The following is a 25,149-nucleotide window of genomic DNA, read 5'->3' on the forward strand; positions in this document are numbered from 1 at the left end:
TGGATAGGTCAACCGTAGATAATCTAAGGGTAAAGTGTTGGGGGTTTGGGGATGACACTATGGAGTCCAGTAATGAGTTCCACGCTTCGACAACTTGGTTACTGAAGTCATATTTTTTACAGTCAAGTTTGGAGTGGTTAATATTAAGTTTAAATCTGTTATGTGCTCTTGTGTTGTTGTGGTTGAAGCTGAAGTAGTTGCCGACAGGCAGGACGTTGCAGCATATGATCTTGTGGGCAACACTTAGATCATGTTTAAGGCGTCTTAGTTCTAAACTTTCTAGGCCCAGGATTGAAAGTGTAATTGAATAATTACACTAATTGAATAATTGAAAAGTGTACAAAAGTTTCTTGATCCAATTGATTTTAAAATGGCAATTCCCCCCCCCCCAGAAATAAAGAAGCTCGCTTAGAATTGGAAAATTGGGGGCTGCATATGGGATGCCAGACTTCCTTGACGGGCCGTGTGATCTCCTCAGAGAAAATCCTCATGCAGAATGCGGTTGTAAGTAACACAGGCTTGTTATCCGTGTCATCCACCCTTGAGCTGACCTCCGAAGAAGAATCTGAGGAGTCATCCAAGGGAGATACCCACATCACGTAATGTTATTTGCAGAATTGCATTGGCAGTTCTGTGTTAGCAAAAACTTCAGAAGAGAAGGATTTAGGGGTAGTGATTTCTGACAATCTCCAAATGGGTGAGCAGTGTGGTCTGGCAGTAGGGAAAGCAAGTAGGATGCTTGGCTGCATAGCTAGAGGTATAACAAGCAGGAAGAGGGAGATTGTGATGCCCTTATATAGAGCGCTGGTGAGACCACATTTGGAATACTGTGTTCAGTTCTGGAGACCTCACCTACAAAAAGATATTGACAAAATTGAACGGGTCCAAAGACGGGCTACAAGAATGGTGGAAGGTCTTAAGCATAAAACGTATCAGGAAAGACTTAATGAACTCAATCTGTATAGTCTGGAGGACAGAAGGAAAAGGGGGGACATAATCAAAACATTTAAATATGTTAAAGGGTTAAATAAGGTTCAGGAGGGAAGTGTTTTTAATAGGAAAGTGAACACAAGAACAAGGGGACACAATCTGAAGTTAGTTGGGAAAATCAAAAGCAACGTGAGAAAATATTATTTCACTGAAAGAGTAGTAGATCCTTGGAACAAACTTCCAGCAGACGTGGTTGGTAAATCCACAGTAACTGAATTTAAACATGCCTGGGATAAACATATATCCATTGTAAGATAAAATACAGGAAATAGTATAAGGGCAGACTAGAGGGGCCATGAGGTCTTTTTCTGCCGTCAGTCTTCTATGTTTCTATGAATGTAGTTCCTTCAAACGCTTTGAAATGGCATTTTCCCCTCCCTCTTTTTTGGAGAGTTGCTTTTCAGTTTACTGATGCCTTTGTGGTGGTTTTTTTTGGTTCATTCCCCCCCACCCCTGCAGTTTTCTCCAGTGAACTCCGGGGACTGGCTCCGGGATTTGCGCAATATGAAGATGATCAGCGAGACTCATCTGGAGAGGTGGCTCGTCCTGTGTTGTTACAACCACATGGATCTGACCCATAATTTTTTGAACTGCTTGAGACGAGTAGGAGGTCCCATGAATTTTCATATTCAAAATCCCAGAATGTGAGCTATGTTGAATTCTTGATGTTTCAGGGCATTTTAATTGGCCCTTTTAACGCGCACTTTGTTAATGTATAACAGAGTAATCCTTGTTTACCAAGGTTATGCACACACAGATACGTTTAAATTGAGGTTGGTTGTGAATAACTACTCAGCTACACAGGTATACTAACTTGAATTAAAGTTTACTTTTGTGGGTAAAAGTTTTTTTTTATTTTTCTACACTTTTAAATAGTGCAATATCATACACCTTCAATCTTCAATACAATACAATGAATTTACATTTATGTTTGGTATTTATCATCCAACGATATTCTGCCTCCTTTACTTTTATCACCTGAAAAACTTTCATATTTCCATCTCATTATACAAACTTACAATACTATTTGCCATTACATCTGATCTATTTGCTTTCACTTATCAAATTTTATTACATTTAGGCCAAAGTGATTGTTTTCAATGGTCATACAGCCTTATTTACCTCTTAAAAATTTCTCTACCCTTATCATATACTAATTGCCCTCCAAAAAGAAAAGTTATTTAATCTTAAATATTAATTATACTTTAAGATCCAAATCTTACAAGCTATTATCATAACCATATAATTCCCAAAGAAAGAAAGGAAACCAAATTATATCAATTAAATCTACTCAATTTCTATCATTACATATCAACACCATCGCTTTAATAAACCCTTATTCAGTCCTTAATGGAAATATAGTATTCAATTATCAATCCACCTAATCAGTATAAATTTCTTTTATCTAAAACCCTTTAATAAAGTATTCGCAACTCATCTATCATTTTATCTATTTCTCACAATGTTTCATTATGTTAGCCTATTCTAATTATGCTTTCACTGCTAGCCCAATATAATTATCGTGTCCTACTCTATTTATACTTCAGTATCATCTTCTCTACTCTATGTTTTTTTCGCTGTATACCCAATCATGTTCCCTAATCTATTTATATTTTTTTACTGCAAACCCAGTGTTATCATCTTCCCTAAGCTGTTTATATTTTCACTGTAAACCCAGTGTAATAATCTTCCCTAATCTATCAAGGATAGATTGATATCAAAGATATCAAGCTTAAACACATTTTAGCTATAATACATGACTACAATACAGAGCATGCAGAGAATTGCAGAGCAAACTTAACAGTGAGTAGCTATCAGTGATGGGCTCCTACAGGTACAGTCAGGTACGCAGTACCGGTAGCAAAATTTTGATTTTTTTTTTCTTTTTTTCCCTTCTGGGCTCTGGGTATGTTTTTCCTATCGTAGTAAATGAGGTTGAATGTATAATTTTAGAAGAGCTGTGCATGCATGTGTATATATACACTTTATATATTGTAGTAGATAATTAGGGGTAGGCTACTGCCCGGATTGAGATGGGGGAGCAGTGGAGGAGCAAAAATGGAGCTCCACCCCAGAGCACTCAATTTGCACTGAAAGATGTTGAAACAAAATGCATAAGCCACGCCCACAGTGTGGTAGTAAAAATTTTGGTAGCTCATCACTGGTAGCCATTAACAGGGAGTAGCCAGACAAAGAGAAACAGAGAGGGGAATTCAGAGAAATAAGCTTTGGCTCCCTCTTGTGGCGGTCTGCAACACCTGCAGCCAGTATATTGCCGACCCAACAGTTATGGACAGAATCCTAACACATTTATCAAGCATTTTAAATATTTTATTTATTTATTTATTTATTTTGTCAAGTACCTAATCGTGGTATACTAAGATATAATGATATTTATCGACATGATACTAGTAAAAGAGAAACATTAGGGCAGGGGACGGAAGGCACTCTGGTGTACTTATGTACGCCCCTTACTGACCTCTTAGGAATCGGGAGAGGTCAATAGTGGATAGTCTAAGGGTAACGTTTTGGGGGTCAGGTGATGATACTACAGAGTCTGGTAGCGAGTTCCATGCATCAACTACTCAGTTGCTAAAATCGTATTTCCTGCAGTCGAGTTTAGAACGGTTTGTTATATTTTCTTATATACATTGTTATATCTTTGTGTACTGTACTACCAATATGTACTTGACAAATTAATTAATTAATTAATAAGCAGGGTATAAATTACATCACTGTAGGCCAGCGTTTCTCTACTTTGGCAACTCTAAGATGTGGACTTCAACTCCCAGAATTCCCTAACCTAGTATTCTGGCTGAGGAATTCTGGGAGTTAAAGTCCACATGCCTTAGAGTTGCCAAGGTTAAGAAACATTTCTGTAGATCAGGTTTCCCTCACATGAAAGTAAACATAGGTCACAACCTGCAAAAACGTTGACTATATGAATAGGATGGCGATGAAATTCAATCTAAATTTGGCATCATACCTTTGAGAAACAGATAGTGTACTGAAAAGCCTGGTGTCATAAGATGATAATGTTTTCTAATATGTTGTCATTTTGGTCTGCAGCGTGCCAATAAAAGAGGGCCCTATGTCATTTGTGAATGTCCTACAACAGCACGTGAATCCTGACCTACAGCTGGTATTTATTTATTTATTTATTAGATTTGTATGCCGCCCCTCTCCGAAGACTCGGAGCGGCTATCAACAATAAAAAAGACAATGTAAACAAATCTAATATTAAAAATAATCTAAAAAACCCCAATTTAAAGAAGCAATCATACATACAAGCACACCAGGTATAAATTCTATAAGCCTAGGGGGAAGGGAAAATTTCAATTCCCCCATGCCTGACAACAGAGGTGGGATTTAAGGAGCTTGCGAAAGGCAAGGAGGGTGGGGGCAACTCTGATATCTGGGGGGAGCTGGTTCCAGAGGGTCGGGGCCGCCACAGAGAAGGCTCTTCTCCTGGGGCCCGCCAAACGACATTGTTTAGTCGACGGGACCTGGAGAAGGCCAACTCTGTGGGACCTAACCGGTCGCTGGGATTCGTGCGGCAGAAGGCGGTCCCGGAGATATTTTGGTCCGATGCCATGAAGGGCTTTATGGTATGCATGCTGAATTTGATAAAAAACGCTTTTGAAGTGTGTTCAAGCGGAGGAAAAGATAACTGCTGATTATCCAGGTCTCTAGAAGGAAATTCCTGAAAGATGGTGTTTCCAGAAGAAGCAATACAATTGGCAGGAATAGAAACATAGATTTTGCAAGCTGATCACATGATACTGGGACACTGCGTCCATCATAAATATATACCAGTTTCCAAGTGTTCTAATTTGGATCACATGCAAAGTTGCAATGGTTTGAGTGTGAAAAATGATGTCACTTTTTTCAGTACCATTGTACATTCAAATAGTCACTAAACAAATGGTTGTAAATCGAGGACTACCTCTAGTATAAGAGATATCAATTGAGACATCAACACAAAAGTTGCATTTCTGAATCCCACACACTAGTAACTGGTGTATATGATGTCTTGGTTTGTAACTTCAGATGTTTCTTCTCCATATTTCTGCATAGTTTGTGATTAGGAGATTTAAAAAGGTGAAATGATTTGCTGGTTCTGAGGGTTGCTGGTTTAGAAGAAACATCTCCAGATCTTTTGGAAAGTTAATCTTATGTCCAAACTACACATTATATACGACATACTAAAAAGGCTGTTCTGCTTCAAGATTGCAACAATACAAAGGCAGAGACATTTGCTAAGGAGTTCAAGATTTTACTACAATTCAGACAGATGTCAGCACATGGGATTGTTATTCAAATACCTAGTAGAGACAGCTTGTCTGAAAAATGCCAATTATTTCTATTTATTTATCAAACATACAAGATAATAGGTATGAGTATAAACATGGACATGAACACAGGAATGGGGACAGTAGGACGGGCACAGTAGGCATGCTCATGCGCTTATGCACGCCCGCTTATACACCTCTTAGGAATGGGATGAGGTCCATATGGTGAGGTCCATGATAGATAGTTTAAGGTTAAAGCTATGGGGGAGTTTGAGGATATAACTTCTTTCTTTCTTTCTTTCCTTCCTTCCTTCCTTCCTTCCTTCCTTCCTTCCTTCCTTCCTTCCTTCCTTCCTTCCTTCCTTAATTCCTTCCCTCCCTTCCCCCCTCCCTCCCTCCCTCCCTCCCTCTTTCTTTCTTTCTTTCTTTGTTTGTTTGTTTCTTAGTGTTGAAAGGGACCTTGCAGGTCATCAAGTCCAACTCCCTGCTCAAGCAGAAAAATCCTACAGCACCCCAGGCAAATGACAGTCCAATTTTCTTTTGAATGTGTCAAGTGATGGGGCGTTCACAACCTCCGTTGGCAGGCTGTTCCACTGGTTGATCACTCTCATTGTCAGAAAGTTCTTCCTTATTTCCAGGTTGAATCTCTCCTTGGTCAGTTTCCATCCATTGCTCCCTGGTCTGGCCCTCTGGTACTCTGGAAAATAGTGTGACCCCCTCCTCTCTGTGGCAACTGCTCAAGTATACTGCTATCATGTCCCCTTTCGACCTCCTGTTTGCTAAACTATCCATGCCCAGTTCCAGCAACCTCTCTTCGTATGTCTTGTTTTCAGTCCCTTTATCATTTTGCTTGCTCTGTTCTGTACTTTCTCTAGAGTTTCAATGTCCTTTTTGTAGTGGGGCGACTAAAATTGAATGCAGTACTCTAGATGTGGTCTGACTATGGCATGATAGGGTAGTATTAATACTTCCCCCTGTTGATGTAGCTTAAAATTGTGTTGGCTCTTTTAGCCACCGCTGGACTGCTGGCTCATATTTAGTTGGCTGTATGATGGATGAAAAGACAACATTGCGGGGAACAGGCATAGATACAAATGGGTGTGGGCATAAGCCTTCTATCCTTGAATGATTTATGCTTATCTTTTTGTTTTCTCTTTCTAGGCATTATGTATATTGCCTTCCAACAAGAAGGACTGTTACGATTCTGTGAAGAAGTTCCTGAGTCTTCACCGGCCCATCCCTAGCCAGTGTGTGCTTGTCCGTACATTGTCTAAACAAGGGATGATGATGAGTGTGGCTACAAAAATTGCTATGCAGATGATCTGTAAGCTTGGAGGAGAGCTCTGGGCAGTTGAAATACCAGTAAGTATTTATTATTTATTTATTTATTTTGTCCAATACACAATGAGGGTTTAGAAACATAGAAACATAGAAGACTGACGGCAGAAAAAGACCTCATGGTCCATCTAGTCTGCCCTTATACTATTTTCTGTATTTTATCTTAGGATGGATATATGTTTATCCCAGGCATGTTTAAATTCAGTTACTGTGGATTTATCTACCACATCTGCTGGAAGTTTGTTCCAAGGATCTACTACTCTTTCAGTAAAATAATATTTTCTCATGTTGCTTTTGATCTTTCCCCCAACTAACTTCAGATTGTGTCCCCTTGTTCTTGTGTTCACTAGTGGGTATATATCTATATACACATAGTAGAATACATGATGAAGGTTATAGAGGAGATACTCATAGTAAAATATATCTAAGAAATAATAGAAAAGAAGATATAGTAATAGAACATATCAATGAAAGAATAGAAGAAGAGATATAGGAATCGAGGAAAGGTATAGGAGATATAGGAGAGCAATAGGACAGGGGACGGAAGTAATTCTATATTATCCAGTCTGTCATCTGCACCTCCATAACTGTCTGGTTTGCTTCTGCAACCCAACAAGATGGAGACAGGATAATCAGAACTGCAGAAAAAGCAATTGCTACCAACCTGACTTCCATTGATGATCTGTATACTGCATGAATCAAAAAGAGGGCTGTGAAAAATATCTACAGACCCCTCGCATCCTGGACATAAATTGTTTCAACTCCTAACCTCAAAACAATTCTGCAGAGCAGGGGTTTCCAACCTTGGCAACTTTAAGACTTGTGGGTGTCAACTCTCAGAGTTCCTCAGCCAGCTTTAGTTTTTTGTATACAATTTTCCAATGTTCCTACCCTAAGTGTCCTTGATGGGACCTGTAAAATGTAATTTTCTCAGGTGGTCTTTTTAAAGTAAAACTATACCCAAAACCAAACCGGAGGTATGCCATTTTCAGAAATTGCTCTATACAGTAGTACCTCTAGATACGAGCTGCTCCACATGCGAGTATTCCAAGTTACGAGCCGAGACGCGAGCAAAAATTTCTGTTCAACACCTGAGCTCAAATTCGGGATACGAGCCGAGCGTCCACTAGGTGGTGCAAGAATTCCATGTTTCCACTTATCTCGGCGCGAAAAGCAAAGGTCTAAAGGCATTCGTTCGAGATCCGAATTGATCGACATACGAGCTCGGGTCTGGCACTAATTAAACTCGTATGTCGAGGTACCACTGTACTTTGAATATGCCTTTTTGCAGAATTTTGACCAAAGCTTAGTCCAGCGTACTTTATTAAGCGCTACTACCCGTCCTGTAATTCACTTCATTTCGTAAATTCTCATCTCGAAAAATTTATGGATGATTTCTGTTATTCCCCTGATCAGACCACTGTAGGAGGAAAATTAAGGCCCGGTGCTACTGTTGCTGGCACCTTCTCTTCAAGTTCTTTCATGCCAAGATTACACATTGAATTCCCTAGTGAAACTCTGTACAGCTAGTCCTCAACATACAACCGCAACGAAACATGCCCGTTAAGCAAACCAATGGTTCCCTATGGGTGATGTTTTGCTGAAAACTGAAAGTAAATGCCTATTTTCAGGAAAACTATCATAAAATGCAGTCACGTAACCAAAGGACGTGGCAAATGGTGGTAAATGTGGCCTTGCTGACTGAGCACCCAAATTCAGTCACATAACCCCAGAAGGGGCCCAGATGTCAAAACTGAATCTAGGTTGCAAGTCCTCTTTTTCAGATCGGTTGTAACTTTGAATCAGTAATGGGCAGCCAAATTTTTTACAGCTACACTGTGGGTGTGGCTTATTTTGTGGGTGTGGCTTGATGGTCATGTGCCTGGGTAGGAGTGGCTAACTGGCCATGTGAATAGGTAGGAGTGGCTTGAACAATCATCATCGTTCAAGTGAACTGTTAAGTCCTCAATTTACAACCTCACCAGTGTCGCTTGCCGGGATGACAATTTGCTTCGCATTTCCCGCTTTTTTCCACTTTCCTTCTTCCTGGCCTCGGGAGGGGGCCGTGTGAGGCTGGAGAGGAGCCGGGCAGGAGAGAGGGAAGCTCATCCGACGCCAGGAAGAAGGAAAGAAGAAAAAAGCGAGCAACATCGCAGCAGCAGGGGGGAAAAAAAGGAGAGCCGAGCAGAGACCAGTAATCCAGGAAGTGACTGCCACTGGTCAGCTGGAGCTGTGAATGCAGCTTCATTGCCGCCAGTGAAACTGCGTTCCACCCCGTCTTGTCTGCTGCCCACCCCAGCTGCGAGAGCCATCGTGGGGCTTCCCAGATTCGCCCACGTTTCTTCAACACTCCGTGTCTTGAATTGGCTGCCGATCAGTTTCCGGTCACAATTCAAAGTGTTGGTCATGACCTTTAAAGCCCTGCATGGCATTGGACCAGAGTACTTCTGGAACCGCCTGCTACCGCACGAATCCCAGCGACCGATAGGTCCCACAGAGTTGGCCTTCTCCGGGTCCCGACGACTAAACAATGTCGTTTGGCGGGATCTAGGGGAAGAGCATTCTCTGTGGCGGCCCCGGCCCTCTGGAACCAACTCCCCCTGGAGATTAGAACTGCCCCCACACTCCCTGTCTTTCATAAACTATTCAAGACTCACTTATACCGCCAGGCATGGGGGAGTTGAGACACCTTTCCCCCAGGCTTTTTTATACTTTGTTTTATGTTTGGTACGAATGTGCTGTTTGGTTTTTTAAATAATGATAGGGTTTTATATAGAATAGAATAGAATAGAATAGAATAGAATTTTTATTGGCCAAGTGTGATTGGACACACAAGGAATTTGTCTTGGTGCATATGCTCTCAGCGTACATAAAAGAAAATATACATTTGTCAAGAATCATGTGGTACGACACTTAATGATTGTCATAGGGGTCAAATAAGCAATGAAGAAGCAATATTAATAAAAATCTTAGGATATAAGCAACAAGTTACAGTCATACAGTCAACATGGGAGGAAATGGGGGATAGGAATGATGAGAAAAACTAGTAGAATAGAAGTGCAGATTTAGTAGAAAGTTGTTTTTTAATATTAGATTTGTTCTACTACTATATTGTCTTTTATTACTGTTGTGAGCCGCCCCAAGTCTTCGGAGAGGGGTGGCATACAAATCTAATAAATAATAATAATAATAATAAAAATAAAATACTCACTAAATTAAACTCATCAGAAATGGAAGGCTACCTGTAATCCAAGAGGCCTTGCCTTGTGAATGGGCCTTGGACATCAATTGCGGGACGTCAGGATTTGTTTTATCCTCTTAATTCCAGTCGTTTATTTTGACAGTTGAACGGCTTGATGGTCGTCGGCATTGATGTCAACAAAGACACCCTGACCAAAGGAAATTCAGTGGTTGGATTCGTGGCCAGCCTGAATGCCTCGATAACTAAGTAAGATTCTTTATTTACAGCAAGTTTCAGGTGTTGCCATGGCAGCTCCATTCTAAGGTAATACAAACTAGTCATTTTCACATCATCGTCCATTTACTCTGTTGATTGAGAGAATTTCCTGCCTATTTAGCTTATTTATTTATTTATTTATTTATTCAATTTTTATGCCGCCCTTCTCCTTAGACACAGGGTGGCTTACAACATGTTAGCAATAGCACTTCTTAACAGAGCCAGGCTATTGCCCCCACAATCCGGGTCCTCATTTTACCCACCTCGGAAGGATGAGTCAACCTTGAGCCGGTGATGAGATTTGAACCGCTAACCTTCAGATCTACAGTCAGCTTCAGTGGCCTGCAGTACAGCACTCTACCTGCTGCACCACCCCGGCTCCTTACCTGCACCCCTCCCTATTTGTAATGTTTTTTTAACAATAGGATATACACTTTATTTATTTTATTTATTTATTTGTCCAATACATAATACACATTGAAGAGAAAGATATGTAATAATATAAGTAAAGAAAAGAATAGAAGAAAAGATATAAAAGTAGAGGTGAACATATTTGAAAGGAAGAAAAGATAAATGAGATAAGGAGAGACTATAGGACAGGGGACGGAAGGCACACTGGTGCACTTATGCACGCCCCTTACTGACCTCTAAGGAACCTGGAGAGGTCAATCGTGGATAGTCTAAGGGAAAAATGTTTGGGGTTAGGGGTTGACACTACTGAGTCGGGTAATGAGTTCCACGCTTCGACAATTCGGTTGCTGAAGTCATATTTTTTACAGTCAAGTTTGGAACGGTTAATATTAAGTTTGAATCTGTTGCGTGCTCTTGTGTTGTTGCTGTCGAAGCTGAAATAGTCATTGACAGGTAGAACGTTGCAGCATATGATCTTGTGGGCAATACTTAGATCGTGTTTTAGGCGACGTAGTTCTAAGCTAATACACTCCTCAATAGTTCACCTGAAAGAGAAGTTCCCCATTCCTGGGCCTGCGTTATTCTTCTAACTCTGCTGAGAGCTTTGTAACTAATTGACGTTCTCTTGCGTGCAGGTGGTATTCGCGTTGCATTTTGCAGTCTGCAGGAACCGCTATGGCAGACTGTTTAAGGATCTGCATGGAAGGTAAAAGAGTCGCGTGGAAAGGGTGTGGAATATCCTTTGCAGTTTGAGTTAATCTCCAACTTTACAACTGTTTGTCGGGTGACCGTTCAAAGTTACTTCGGCCCTGGGAAAAAAAGGGACGTACAGTTTACCCCCATTGCAACACGTCGCACAACCAAAATTCGGATGCTTGGCAGTTGGCATGTATTCTTGTATCCTAAGCCCATCTGATTCTCATTTGCAACTTTCCCAGCCGGCTTCCAATACACAAAGTCAATGGTGAGGGAAATGGGTTTGCTCAATATCAGGGTGTTCAGCAAACCTGGTAAACAGGGAAATCGGGGAATTATCAGGGAAATCGGCGCTTCGGGAAATATCAGGGAATTAATGAAAAAAACCGGAATAAATCAGGGGGGAAACCCAAACCTGAACGGTCTCCTCAATGCACTGCAAGGAGAGTCCAAACCCAACCCGGCCAGTTGGCCCAGGGGCTCAATTGTTAGTTATTAGTACGTTAATAAAGTTGTGTTGTTACACTATTCCTTCGTTTTTATTGACTGAGCTATTGGGGGTGGCTACAGGGCGGAGCTAATTAATATTCTAATATAACTCAGTCCCTAACCAATCAGGCTGAAGTATCACCCATCTTGGACTCTCCTTGCAGTGCATCGAGAAGACCGTTCAGGTAAGTTCAACGGTCCCTCTATTAAAATGTTTAAAAGTCAGGGAAAAATCATGTTAAAAAAAAAAAAGATTGCGCTGCCTGGCAGAGTCAAGCAAAAATGAGCATAACTGTGGCAACAACTTGCTTCTGCAGCTACCAATATTTCTCCACGGCTTAGCCATTTGGTATGACGTCATCTATGACTGTGCCTTAACTAGATTGCAAGTTACAGGGAAATGTCAGGGAAATATCGGAATTTCAAAATGCTTTTCCCCTGGACACCCTGAAGTGTGATTGGACACACAAGGCTCTCAGTGTACATAAAAGAAAAGATACATTTGTCAAGAATCATCTTAATCATATTAATATTGCCCCCAGATTTATTCAGCATAGTACTATAACTTCTTCAAGGAAATGGCAAGTTTAAAAAAAAATGTGGACGGGTACAAAATCTTTTGTGCTGCGTTCATTTCTCTGTGCTGGTTCATTACCCAATTCCAGTCTATCTTTGTTTCTCCTTCTTACAATTCTACAGATGCTATAAACAATTGGCAGAAATGTAATGGCTATCCACCATCACGCATAATCATATACCGGGATGGTGTAGGAGATGGGCAGCTGAAAATGGTGCTGGATTATGAAGTCCCACAGTTACTCAGTGTCCTTCAGGAATGCAGTGGGGGGAGCAGGTAAATATTTCTTACCTTACACCAGGTACCCAGGCTGAAGCCATTTGATTTGGGGTCTTAAGCCTGCCACACTTTATAGAAACATAGAAATATAGAAGACTGACGGCAGAAAAAGACCTCATGGTCCATCTAGCCTGCCCTTATACTATTTCCTGTATTTTATCTTACAATGGATATATGTTTATCCCAGGCATGTTTAAATTCAGTTACTGTGGATTTACCAACCACGTCTGCTGGAAGTTTGTTCCAAGGATCTACTACTCTTTCAGTAAAATAATATTTTCTCATGTTGCTTTTGATCTTTCCCCCAACTAACTTCAGATTGTGTTCACTTTCCTATTAAAAACACTTCCCTCCTGGACCTTATTTAACCCTTTAACATATTTAAATGTTTCGATCATGTCCCCCCTTTTCCTTCTGTCCTCCAGACTATACAGATTGAGTTCATTAAGTCTTTCCTGATACATTTATGCTTAAGACCTTCCACCATTCTTGTAGCCTGTCTTTGGACCTGTTCAATTTTGTCAATATCTTTTTGTAGGTGAGGTCTCCAGAACTGAACACAGTACTCCAAATGTGGTCTCACCAGCGCTCTATATAAGGGGATCACAATCTCCCTCTTCCTGCTTGTTATACCTCTAGCTATGCAGCCAAGCATCCTACTTGCTTTTCCTACCGCCCGACCACACTGCTCACCCATTTTGAGACTGTCAGAAATCACCACCCCTAAATCCTTCTCTTCTGAAGTTTTTGCTAACACAGAACTGCCAATGCAATACTCAGATTGAGGATTCCTTTTCCCCAAGTGCATTATGCTATTCTACTATGCATTTTCTACTGTGGGAAAATGGGAGGTTGTATGAGGTTGTTAGCATGTGAGCCGTAACAAATGCTTTCTAGAAAACCAAGGTCATCCTTTGTCTGTGTACCTCTTCACCTGCATGGAAGGAGAGGGGTGGATTCTGCCAGCATGGCAATATAAGATTGGACAGCGTGATGGACTTGTGGGTGTGGGGACAAGGACTTGAACTTTCAACTGGGTGGTGAAATCCGGAAAACTTCAGATTCGGGTTTCACCCAGATGTGCCAACATGGCTCTGTTAATAAATTGGAACTTTGAGGAATACTTTGCCTTGGACTCTTGATTTAATTTTTGGATGCTATTTGGAGCCCTGACACCAGGTTGGTGATAGAATATGTCAGATAGTCATTTCAGGATAAGGATAAGGAGTTAACATAGAGGTGAAAGGAGTAAATTAGATGTTGAGTTAAAATGTCTATGTTTTATTATAGATAGAAAAAAGGGAATATAATATATTATATAAAATATATAAATATATAAAATACAAGGGGATAGATTTTATAACATTGCTATCTATAGATGAAATATGTTTTATTATTATTATTATTATTATTTATGATGTTTCATGTGTAGTTAATTTTAATTTAGCAAAGAAGAGGATAAAAAGTATTAAAGGCATTGTTAAGATTTTTTTCTGAATGTTTAATGTAACAAATACCTATTATTATTATTTAGAGAATGATTGTGGTTTTTTACTTCTTATGTTGTATGTTGGGGAAAAAAAGAAATTTTATACCCAGAAAAAAGAAGAAGAAGTGCACTGTTTTTTCATTGCCTTTCTTCTCTTTTTACTTTCAAAACCAGAAGACCCAAAATGTCATTGATCATTGTGAAAAAGAAATGCCTCTCTCGCTTCTTCGTTGAGTCTAACGGTGGCCTGAGAAATCCTCCTGTTGGAACTGTTATTGATACAGAAGCCACCCAACCAGCCTGGCAAGTATACATTGTCATAATACAGTGGAACCCCGACATAAGAGCTGCTCTACTTAAGAGCAACTCGAGATAAGAGCTGGGAGGGGAGAGATATTTTTGTTCTACTTACAAGCCCAAATTCGAGATACAAGCGCCAAGGAGCTGTCTCCTGAAGCCAAACGCTAACTTCCGCGTTCGGCTTCAGGAGACAGCTGCGAAGCGGCGCGCGTGTTTTAAAAGGTTGCAGCCAGCCTGGGGGGCTCGGGGGGGGTGCTTGCAGCTTTCTTTCTTGCTCTTTTTCTTTCTCTCTTTTACCTTCCCTTCCTCTATTTCTTCTTTTCTTTCTCCTTCCCACCTTCTTCCCTCCCTCCCTCCTTTCACTCATTCCTCTCTTACTCTCCCCTTTCATAAGTTTCCTTGCTTCCTTCCTCTGTTCCTGTCCCTTCCCCCTTTCTTTCTTTCTTTCTTTCTTTCTTTCTTTCTTTCTTTCTTTCTTGCTCTTTTTCTTTCTCTCTTTTACCTTCCCTTCCTCTATTTCTTCTTTTCTTTCTCCTTCCCACCTTCTTCCCTCCCTCCCTCCCTCCCTTCACTCATTCCTCTCTTACTCTCCCCCTTTCATAAGTTTCCTTGCTTCCTTCCTCTGTTCCTGTCCCTTCCCTCTTTCCTTCCTTCCTTCCCACCCTCCGTCCATTCATTCACCCATTCCTCTCTTGATCGCTTAAAGCCGGTCCCTGGTGCAAAAAGGGTTGGGGACCTCTGTCCTACAGGATTGGGTGGCAGAGAAGTTGAACATATGTAAATTTAAAAGTTTAAGAAAGTTTACAAGTTAAGTGAAAGAAACTTCATTATTCATTTATATGTACATGTACATTTCTTCATTAAAAACATGTCTTTCTGCATAATTTAGACTAACTTTGTGAGTTTTTTGAGGGCTGGAACCAATTAAAATTATTTACATTAATTCCTATGGGGAAAAGTCGTTCGAGATAAGAGCTGCTCAACTTAAGAGCCCAGGTCCGGAACGAATTAAACTCGTATCTCGAGGTACCACTGTATAAGCCTTTTTAGCTGTATATTTCACAGCGATAAAAGAAACTTTTTACAGTTGGAGGAGGCATATATATAGTATATTTTTGTTTACATAGTGTTCTGTCCCACAAACCATACAAGCAGCAATTAACTTCCAATTAAGGCTTAGACACAGGGTGTTGAAATGAAATAGTCTGTTATATAATAGGGTTTGTGGGAAAACAGAAAAAGAACAAAGGAATGTCTTTCCGCTGCCAAAGTTCAAAGCGAGTGGGAGAGCTGATAAGCAGGATTTCAAAACAAGGTTTCCAAAACAAAATTTACTCACAGACGTAACACTATAATTGCTCAGAACTGCAGAAAGGTATGTTTGTACGAATGGCAAAACTCTTAACGTGCTCTTTTCCTTTGAAGAATCAAACATTGATTTTCTGCAAAGGGAACCTCCCAATATCCTCCCCTTATATACTACTTTACCCTGAGTTATACATACTAATGGTTTAACACATTCATTTTTAAGTTTTAAAACACATCTTGTGTTTTTACTTTCATCTCCAATTAACATTGGGGGTTAGTATAATGATTAGGAAGGCAGGATAGAAATAATAAGAAAGCTTTCTCTCAATGAATTGTTGCTTTTGTTGCCGCTGTTAATATGTTCATGCTCCACAACATTTTTCCTAAGTCTAATTCTACCTTTGCCCAACAGGTATGACTTTTTCTTGATTAGCCAACTTGCACGCCAAGGGACTGTCAACCCCACGTACTACAATGTGATTTATGATGACATCAAGTTAAAGCCGGACCATATGCAGCGGCTCACTTACAAGATGTGTCACCTCTACTACAATTGGCCTGTAAGTAGCATTTCCATCTACTTAGAGACAGTGCTTCCCATATCTTAGTGAATTTTGGAAGTAAATAATCTCTTTTTAGCTGTCATCTTTCAGATGCAGTAGATTTCAACTCCCAGTCAAAAATTGTTCACTGAGAATGCTGGAAGTTGTAGCCCAAGCCTTTGTGATGAGAGAGGCAATTTCTCTGCCCTTCCTCATTCCACCAGTTCCCGTGGCATCCATTCAAATGTGGTAGCACCGCCATTCACCCATCAGCAGGGTGAATGGGCTGCTGGGGGTTCACAGGGGTTCGGGACAACCTCTAGCTAAGATTCTGTGCAGTTCGGAGAACCCCCAAATCTCACTCTTGGCTGGCCCTGCCTACCCCCCCCCCCCCCAGGAGTTGGATACAGCGCATGTGCGGAGAATCCGGGATGGGAAAAAACGGGCCTACCGGAAGTTCGGAAAGACCGGAAGCAGGCTCATTTCCAGCCTCTGGAGCCTGGGCGGGCCATTTTCACCCTCCCGGAGACTCAAGTAAAGCCTCCAGAGCCCAGGGAAGGCAACCCCCTCCTCCCGCCATGGTGCAGGAGGCTGACTAGGTCACACCCACCATGGCCACACCCAGCCAGCAAACAAGCAGAGAACCCCTTGCTAAATTTTTTGAAGCCCACCCCTGCCCATGAGCCAGCTAAGCAGCTAGTCACATAAGACATTGCTTTGAAGAACAAAGAACATAGAATGAAAAAGTTGGAAGGGACCTTAGAGGTCTTCTAATTCAATGTTTCCCAACCTTGGCAACTTGAAGATATTTGGACTTCAACTCCTAGAATTCCCCAGCCAGCAAATGCTGGCTGGGGAATTCTGGGAGTTGAAGTCCAGATATCTTCAAGTTGCCAAAGTTGGGAAACACTGTTCTAGTTCAACCTGCTGCTCAAGCAAGAAATCCTATACCAGTGGTGGTGAACCTAAGGTGCATGTGCCACAGGTGGCACTCGGAGCCGTATCTGAGGGCACGCGGGGCATTGCCCTATGTCAGCTCCAACCGGAAGTTCACTTGTGTGCATCACCTCGGGCCTCCTTTTCTCTGTCAGAGGTCTTTCCCTGGAAATAAGACCCTGATATATTTTTTGAACCCTGAAATAAGTGATTGGCCTTATTGACAATTGGACTTATCATCAGGGAATGTCTTATTTTGGGGAAAACAGGGTAGTTGACTATCTGCTGAATATCATTGACTGGAGGGTGTTTTTAGGGACTCTTGTTTTATTTATTTTTTAAATTAAGGACCCAGATTGTTGGGGGCATACAGTGCTACCTCTACTTACAAATTTAATTCATTCCGTGACCAGGTTCTTAGAAAAGTTTGTAAGAAGAAGCAATTTTTCTCATAGGAATCAATGTAAAAGCAAATAATGCATGCGATTGGGTAAACCACAGGGAGGGTGGAGGCCCTGTTTCCTCCCAGGAAATTTCTAGAGAGGCCCCATTCTCCCGGCTTTTCTGGCCCTGTTTCCTCCCAGGAGATCCCTAGAGAGGCCCCACGGAGGCTTCTCCCCACCTTTTCCAGCCCTGTTTCCTCCCAGGAGATCCCTAGAGAGGCCCCACGGAGGCTTCTCCCCACCTTTTCCGGCCCTGTTTCCTCCCAGGAGATTCCTAGAGAGGCCCCACGGAGGCTTCCCCCTGCCTTTTCCGGTTACAGTTTCAGAGGCTCGGGTTTGTAAGTGGAAAATAGTTCTTGAGAAGAGGCAAAAAAATCTTGAACACCTGGTTCTTATCTACAAAAGTTCATAGGTAGAGGCGTTTGTAGGTAGAGGCACCACTGTAGCTCACTCTGTAAACCGCTTAGCGAGGGCTGTAAAAGCACTATAAAGCAGTCTATAAGTCTTAAGTGCCAAGTGCTATTGGTAATACAGTGTTCCCTCGATTTCCGTGGGGGATGCGTTCCGAGACCGCCCGCGAAAGTCGAATTTCCGCGAAGTAGAGATGCGGAAGTAAATACACCATTTTTGGCTGTGGACAGTATCACAAGCCTTCCCTTAACACTTTAAACCCCTAAACTACCATTTCCCATTCCCTTAACAACCATTTACTCACCATTATTACTGGTACTCACCATTGAATAAGACACTTAGTGATCCTGATATTTATAAACATAATTATTTATTAACAATAATTATTTTTTGTTATTTATTTGCAAAAATTATTAATTTGGCGATGACATATGACGTCATCGGGTGGGAAAAACCGTGCTATAGGAAAAAAACCACGAAGTATTTTTCAATTAATATTTTTTGAAAAACCGTGGTATAGGCTATTCGCAAAGTTCGAACCAGCGAAAATCGGGGCAACACTGTACAGTATTTCAGAAACGTCTTACCACTTGGGGCCAGAGGTGGCAGCACAAGCTAGTAGCATCCCCATTCGTTTTTTCTCCGCCCTTGCCTTCCTAGGGGTTAATTAGAGTGCCAGCGCCTTGTCAATATGCCAGCAAGCTGACGTTTTTGGTCAGCCAGAGCATCCACAGAGAGCCAAGCCTGGAACTGGCAAACAAGCTTTTCTATTTGTGAAGATGCTGGAGAAAGAACGGCAGCGAGCAAGAGTTTGATTTCTCAAGGAAAGCACCGTCTCCCTTTTCTGTGGCTTCTTCAGTTCCAGGAAGTGGAGGGGTGGCATTTCCTTGTCTTCATTTGCATCAGTAACCTTTGATTTAAAAAAAAAAAAAACCTGTGATGGTTTGTTGTATGTTTTAATGAAAGTTTTTTTGTGTGTGAACCTCCTTCATTTCATGGTGTTGTTTATTTCTGTAATTGAATACTTAAGTCTGCTACTTTCTGAGATGGAAATATTTTGTAATTGTACTTATTTGTGTTGTTTGTAATAAAGCATGCCTTAAATTCTACATCATCATTATTATTATTATTATTTGTTCTGTCGGGCTCTCTGGTACACTCCTCCCCAAAATTCACAGATACAAATTTCAGACACACACACGTTTGAAAATTCAAAACAATGTTCTTTATAATGAAAATTCACTTAAACCAAGCCCTCTTTTGGTATAGCAAAGAGCACTCGTCTCCAAACAAACTGTTAATTTGTACAAGTCCCTTATCAGTTCTGTGATACTTAGCTTGCAGCTGTGAGGCAATTCACAGTCCTTCTTCTTTCACAAAGTGAAACACACTTTGCTCTGGTTTAGTTTCAAAGCGGGGAAAAATCAGCACACAAAAGGTCAAAGTCAGCAAAGCAGGCACGAAACACAACGATCAGATAATCCTCCACAATGGCCAAACCCACAGGCTGCTCTTTATAGCAGCCTCACTAATTACCACAGCCCCACCCAACCACAGGTGGCCTCATTTTCTTTGATAATAATCTCTCAGTTGTTGTTGCCTATGCACGCTCTCCGCATGCGTGGCTGTATCATTAACTCTTGTTCTGAATCCAAGGAGGAGCTAGATAATTGATCTCCTTCTGAGCTGTCTGCCCCACTCTCCTCCCTGTCACTCATGTCTTCTTGGTCAGAGGAGCCTTCAGCAGATTCCACCGGGGGCAAAAGAGGCCTGCAGCACGTGGATGTCTCCCCCACATCCACAGTCCTTGGGGCAGGAGCTGGGCCAGAGCTAACCACAACAACAACAATTATTATTATTATTATTATTATTATTATTATTATTATTATTATTATTATTATTTAGACTTATTTAGACTCACAGAACACAGTACAAAAACAATATGTGTACAAATCTAATAATTAAAAACTAAGCTAAAATCCCATTACATTAAAAAGCAGTCAATAACTCAATCACATCTACACATAACATTTAATGGTCAGGAAAGGGGGGCATGATTTAACTGCCCCGTGCCTGGCGACATAGATGGGTCTTGAGGCTCTTGCGAAAGGCGAGGAGGATGGGGGCATTGTAAATCTCCGGAGGGAGCTGATTCCACAGGGCTGGGGCCGCCACAGAGAAGGCTCTTCGCCTAGGTCCCGCCAGACGACATTTATTTATTTATTTATTTATTTATTTATTTATTAAATTCGATTTTTTATGCTGCCCTTCTCCTTAGACTCAGGGTGGCTTACAACATGTTAGCAATAGCACTTTTTAACAGAGCTAGGCTATTGCCCCCACAATCCGGCTCCTCATTTTACCCACCTTGGAAGGATGGAAGGCTGAGTCAACCTTGAGCCGGTGATGAGATTTGAACCGCTGACCTTCAGATCTACAGTTAGCTTCAGTGGCCTGCAGTACAGCACTCTACCTGCTGCGCTACCCCCGCTCATTTATAGTCGACGGGACCTGGAGAAGGCCAACTCTGGGACCTAATCGGCTGCTGGGATTTGCTATTGGACGAAGGGTGCTTGGGCATATATTTATTATTAATGTTAATAGTATTTTATTTGATTTCTCATCTTGCATATGAACAATCTCCCGGAGGTAAGTACTTTCCAGATGCATTGGACTTTGGGTAAAACAACATGTTTTTTTAAAAAAATCTCTTAGTATCCAAATAAACAACAAACATACATAACCGTGACAGCAATATGACTATAACTTAACATTTACCGGTAATTTTTTTTAATAAGAAAACATTTTCTTTTTTAAAAAATACAGGTAGTCCTTGACTTACAACCATTTGTTTAGTTTGAAGTTACCGTTCAAAGTTCAAAACAGAAAAAGGGACATGAATTTTTTTCATACTTAACGACTGTTGCCGTATTCCCATGGTCACATGATCAAAATTGGCCTGATCAGCAACTGGCCTATCACTGATGGTTGCAGTGTCCCCAAATGATGTGACCATTTAGGGTCAGGCAAGGGTGTCAGACTGGATTTCATCCAGGGCTGCATCAGAGTTTTTGACCAAGGGGGGCCGGCGTGAGTGTGGCAGGATGGGCGTGGCCAGCATGACATCACTCGTGTCGGGAGCGCCTCTGGTAGCCTGAGTGCTTTGCCCGAGAAAACAGGCTCCCGAGCTCAATTTTTAGCTGCGATGACCTCCCGCAACCCTCTGCCACTAAAAACAGGACTTGGGAGGGTGGTGCAGAGCTCCGTTTTCATTGGCAGAGGCACCGCAGGCGAGTCCTTCACTGTTTCCAGAGTGGCCCCATGGGCCAGATCTAAGCACCCCACGGGCTGGATATGGCCCCCGGTCCTTGATACCCCTGATTTAGGGGATTGGAGGCTAAAACATATAAAGAACGGTTGCTGGAATTGGGTATGTCTCATTTAGTGAAAAGAAGGACTAAGGGTGACATGACAGCAGAGTTCCAATATTTCAGTGGTTGCCACAAAGAAGGAGGGAGGTGATGGCCAACCTGTTCTCCAAAGCACCAGAGAGCAGGACCAAAAGCAATGGAGGAAAATTAATCAAGGAGAGAAGCAGCCTAGAACAAAGGAGAAAATTCCTTGCCTCCAGAAGTTGAGAATGCTCCAACACCGGAAGTTTTTAGAAAGATGTTGGATAATCATTTGTCTGAAGTGGTGTAGGGTTTCCTGCACGAGCAGGGGGTCTCTTCCAACTGTTATTCTATTCTATTTCGATTTATTTCTCTTTCTATTCTATTCTAAAGCTAGAATCTAAAATTTCCTGAGTGCACCATATTTAGAAATGTGTTATCTTTTCTATTTTCGTCTTCTATTCCATTCCATTATATTCTATTTCTATTCTATTCTATTTGAAAGTTATCTTTTCTATTTTCTTATTCTATTCTATTCTATTCTATTCTAAAGCTAGAATCTAAAATTTCCTTGAGTGCACCATACTTAGAAATGTGTTATCTTTTCTATTTTCGTATTCTATTCTATTCCATTCCATTATATTCTGTTTCTATTCTATTCTAGAAACATAGAAGTCTGACAGCAGAAAAAGACCTCATGGTCCATCTAGTCTGCCCTTATAGTATTTTCTGTATTTTATCTTAGGATGGATATATGTTTATCCCAGGCATGTTTAAATTCAGGTACTGTGGATTTATCTACCACGTCTGCTGGAAGTTTGTTCCAAGGATCTACTACTCTTTCAGTAAAATAATATTTTCTCATGTGATTGTGTCCCCTTGTTCTTGTGTTCACTTTCCTATTAAAAACACTTCCCTTCTGGACCTTATTTAACCCTTTAACATATTTAAATGTTTCGATCATGTCCCCCCTTTTCCTTCTGTCCTCCAGACTATACAGATGGAGTTCATTAAGTCTTTCCTGATACGTTTTATGCTTAAGACCTTCCACCATTCTTGTAGCCCATCTTTGGACTCGTTCAATTTTGTCAATATCTTTTTGTAGGTGAGGTCTCCAGAACTGAACACAGTATTCCAAATGTGGTCTCACCAGCGCTCTATATAGCGGGATCACAATCTCCCTCTTCCTGCTTGTTATACCTCTAGCTATGCAGCCAAGCATCCTACTTGCTTTCCCTACTGCCTGACTGCACTGTTGACCCATTTTGAGACTGTCAGAAATCACTACCCCTAAATCCTTCTCTTCTGAAGTTTTTGCTAACACAGAACTGCCAATACAATACTCAGATTGAGGATTCCTTATTCCTATTCTAAAGTTATCTTTTCTATTTTCTTATTCTCTTCTATTCTATTCTAAAGCTAGAATCTAAAATTTCCTCCGAGTGCACCATACTTATAAACGTGTATCTTTTCTATTTTCTTATTCTATTCCATTCCATCCGATTCTATTCTATTTTTATTTCTATTCTAAAGCTAGAATCTAAAATTTCCTCTGAGTGCACCATACTTATAAACGTGTATCTTTTCTATTTTCTTATTCTATTCCATCCGATTCTATTCTATTTCTATTCTATTCTATTCCATTCCATTCTTTTGTAACCTTCTGATAAGCAAAGTCAAAGCATCTAGAAAAGCGAGATACCATGTTTCACCATGTTATTAATGTAACAACTGCAGTGATTCATTTTAACAACTGCCAAGAAAGGTCACAAGGTGGGGCAAAGCTCACTTTTTTAAAAAATTTGTTTTTTTTTCCAAATATAACATTAAAAAAAAGACATACACAGAAACATACACATACAACATTTGGGAAATAAAAGTTTCCCCACTTTTTAGGTGTTCGATCAGAGAATTTTACTTCATTCACATAGTATTAATTTTTGAATTCTTTTATTCGACGTGTTGTTTTGCTTGAATTTTTATTTATTTCTTTGTTGCTCTTTCCTTTAAAACCAATCATAAAATTTTGCCCATATTTTATAATAATCTGAATCTTCTTTTCCCTCTGATTTTTTAGATAATCTGTCCATCTCGGCACAGTCCAATATCTTTTTAATTACTATATTTTCTTCCGGTGCTTTGTCTATTTTCCATTGTTGGGCATATACTATCCTGGCAGCCGTTAGTATGTGTATAACTAAATATCTTACCTCTTTTTCCATTTTTAAATTAAAAATACCCAATAAATACAATTCTGGCTTTTTTTCAATTTCTTCTTTTACTATTTCTTTTAACCAGTCAGTTATTTTATTCCGGAAATTTTTGCTTGTATACATGTCCACCATTGATGATAGAATGTGCCTCTTTCTTTTTTGCACTTCCAGCATAATGGGGAGGTTTTTGGGAACATTTTTGATAGTCTTTCCGGTGATAAGTGCCACCTGTAAAACATTTTTAATTGGTTTTCCTTGAATGCAGTCGATTTTGTCATCTGCCAATTATTAGTCCATAATTTTTCCCATTTTTCTAATTCAATTGTGTAGCCAAAATTCATTCCCCAACTTATCATACTTTCTTTTACAATTTCCACTTCTGTCTCATAACGAATAAAAAATGTATATATTTTGCCAATTAATTTTTCGTCATTTTTTAATAGTGTCCTATCCAAGTCACCCCTCCCTACCTGGAAACCATATTCCCTCACTTAACAACTGTCTTGCTCAGCTCTGGAAATTCAGAACTCAATCGTGGTCATAAGACAAGGGCTACCTGTATTTAAATTATATCTACCGTAAACGAGCCTTTCCAGATTGGGGAAGATTGATGTAAATGACACACAACACATAAATAAACAAAATTAGAGTTTTCCTTTGCTAGAACTGCAGAAAAAACAATTGCTGCCAACCTGCCTTCCATTGAGGACATGTATACTGCACGAGTCAAAAAGAGGGCGGGGAAAATATTTACTGACCCCTCACATCCTGGACACAAATTGTCTCAACTCCTACCCTCAAAACGTCGCTACAGAGCACTGCACACCAAGACAACTAGACACAAGAACAGTTTTTTTCCGAACGCCATCACTCTACTAAACAAATAATTCCTTCAACACTGTCAGACTTTCTACTAAATCTGCACTTCTATTCTACTAGTTTTTCTCATCATTCCTTTCACCCATTTCCTCCCATGTTGACTGTATGACTGTAACTTGTTGCTTATATCCTAAGATTTTTATTAATATTGCTTCTTCATTGCTTATTTGACCCCTATGACAATCATTAAGTGTTGTACCACATGATTCTTGACAATTGTATATTTTATGTACACTGAGACCATATGCACCAAGACAAATTCCTTGTGTGTCCAATCACACTTGGCCAATAAAAATTCCTATTCTATTCTATTCTATTCTGTGAGAGTCACTGGTACTAGGGTGTATATAAGTGTCAAGCTCAACATGAGGTGTATGTATGGTTCAACAGATTTTCTTTTTTGATATTTGAATTGAAAAGCAGAACGGTTTGTCTTTCTCTAGGTAACGTACTGGAATATTGTTGGTACAGAAAACAAAAGACGGCTTTATTACAACCCCCACCTCCTCTTAAATAGGGAATTCAGCACGTCAATCTTGAGCCAAGTCAATATAATTATCAGCTTATATGTTAGCTTTACTGCTTGCTTCTCCAGGTTTCTGAAAAATTCTTTCCAATTTCATCATATTTCATTTCATACTGAAACAGGCAATTTTGGCTTTCTGATCCTATTCTTACTGGACCGTGCAAAGCTCTTGGCACACATC

At 40.5% G+C, this 25,149-nt stretch overlaps 1 protein-coding gene across 1 annotated transcript in view; it reads left to right on the top strand.

Moving 5' to 3' along the window:
• The window catches only part of LOC139166276 (piwi-like protein 4), a 51,187-nt gene extending 32,120 nt beyond the window's left edge, over positions 1-19,067 (top strand). The window contains exons 12-21 of the mRNA XM_070749623.1: positions 393-504; positions 1,450-1,634; positions 4,060-4,132; positions 6,444-6,644; positions 9,965-10,068; positions 11,124-11,194; positions 12,373-12,526; positions 14,193-14,321; positions 16,039-16,186; positions 18,619-19,067. Of these exons, the coding sequence (XP_070605724.1) occupies positions 393-504; positions 1,450-1,634; positions 4,060-4,132; positions 6,444-6,644; positions 9,965-10,068; positions 11,124-11,194; positions 12,373-12,526; positions 14,193-14,321; positions 16,039-16,186; positions 18,619-18,735 (1,294 nt within the window). The 3' untranslated portion in view covers positions 18,736-19,067. The remainder of the gene's footprint in view (positions 1-392; positions 505-1,449; positions 1,635-4,059; positions 4,133-6,443; positions 6,645-9,964; positions 10,069-11,123; positions 11,195-12,372; positions 12,527-14,192; positions 14,322-16,038; positions 16,187-18,618) is intronic.
• The last annotated feature ends 6,082 nt before the right edge of the window (positions 19,068-25,149 follow it).

This window comes from Erythrolamprus reginae, chromosome 4, assembly GCF_031021105.1.
Source record: "Erythrolamprus reginae isolate rEryReg1 chromosome 4, rEryReg1.hap1, whole genome shotgun sequence".
Classification (NCBI taxonomy): Eukaryota; Metazoa; Chordata; class Lepidosauria; order Squamata; family Dipsadidae; genus Erythrolamprus; species Erythrolamprus reginae.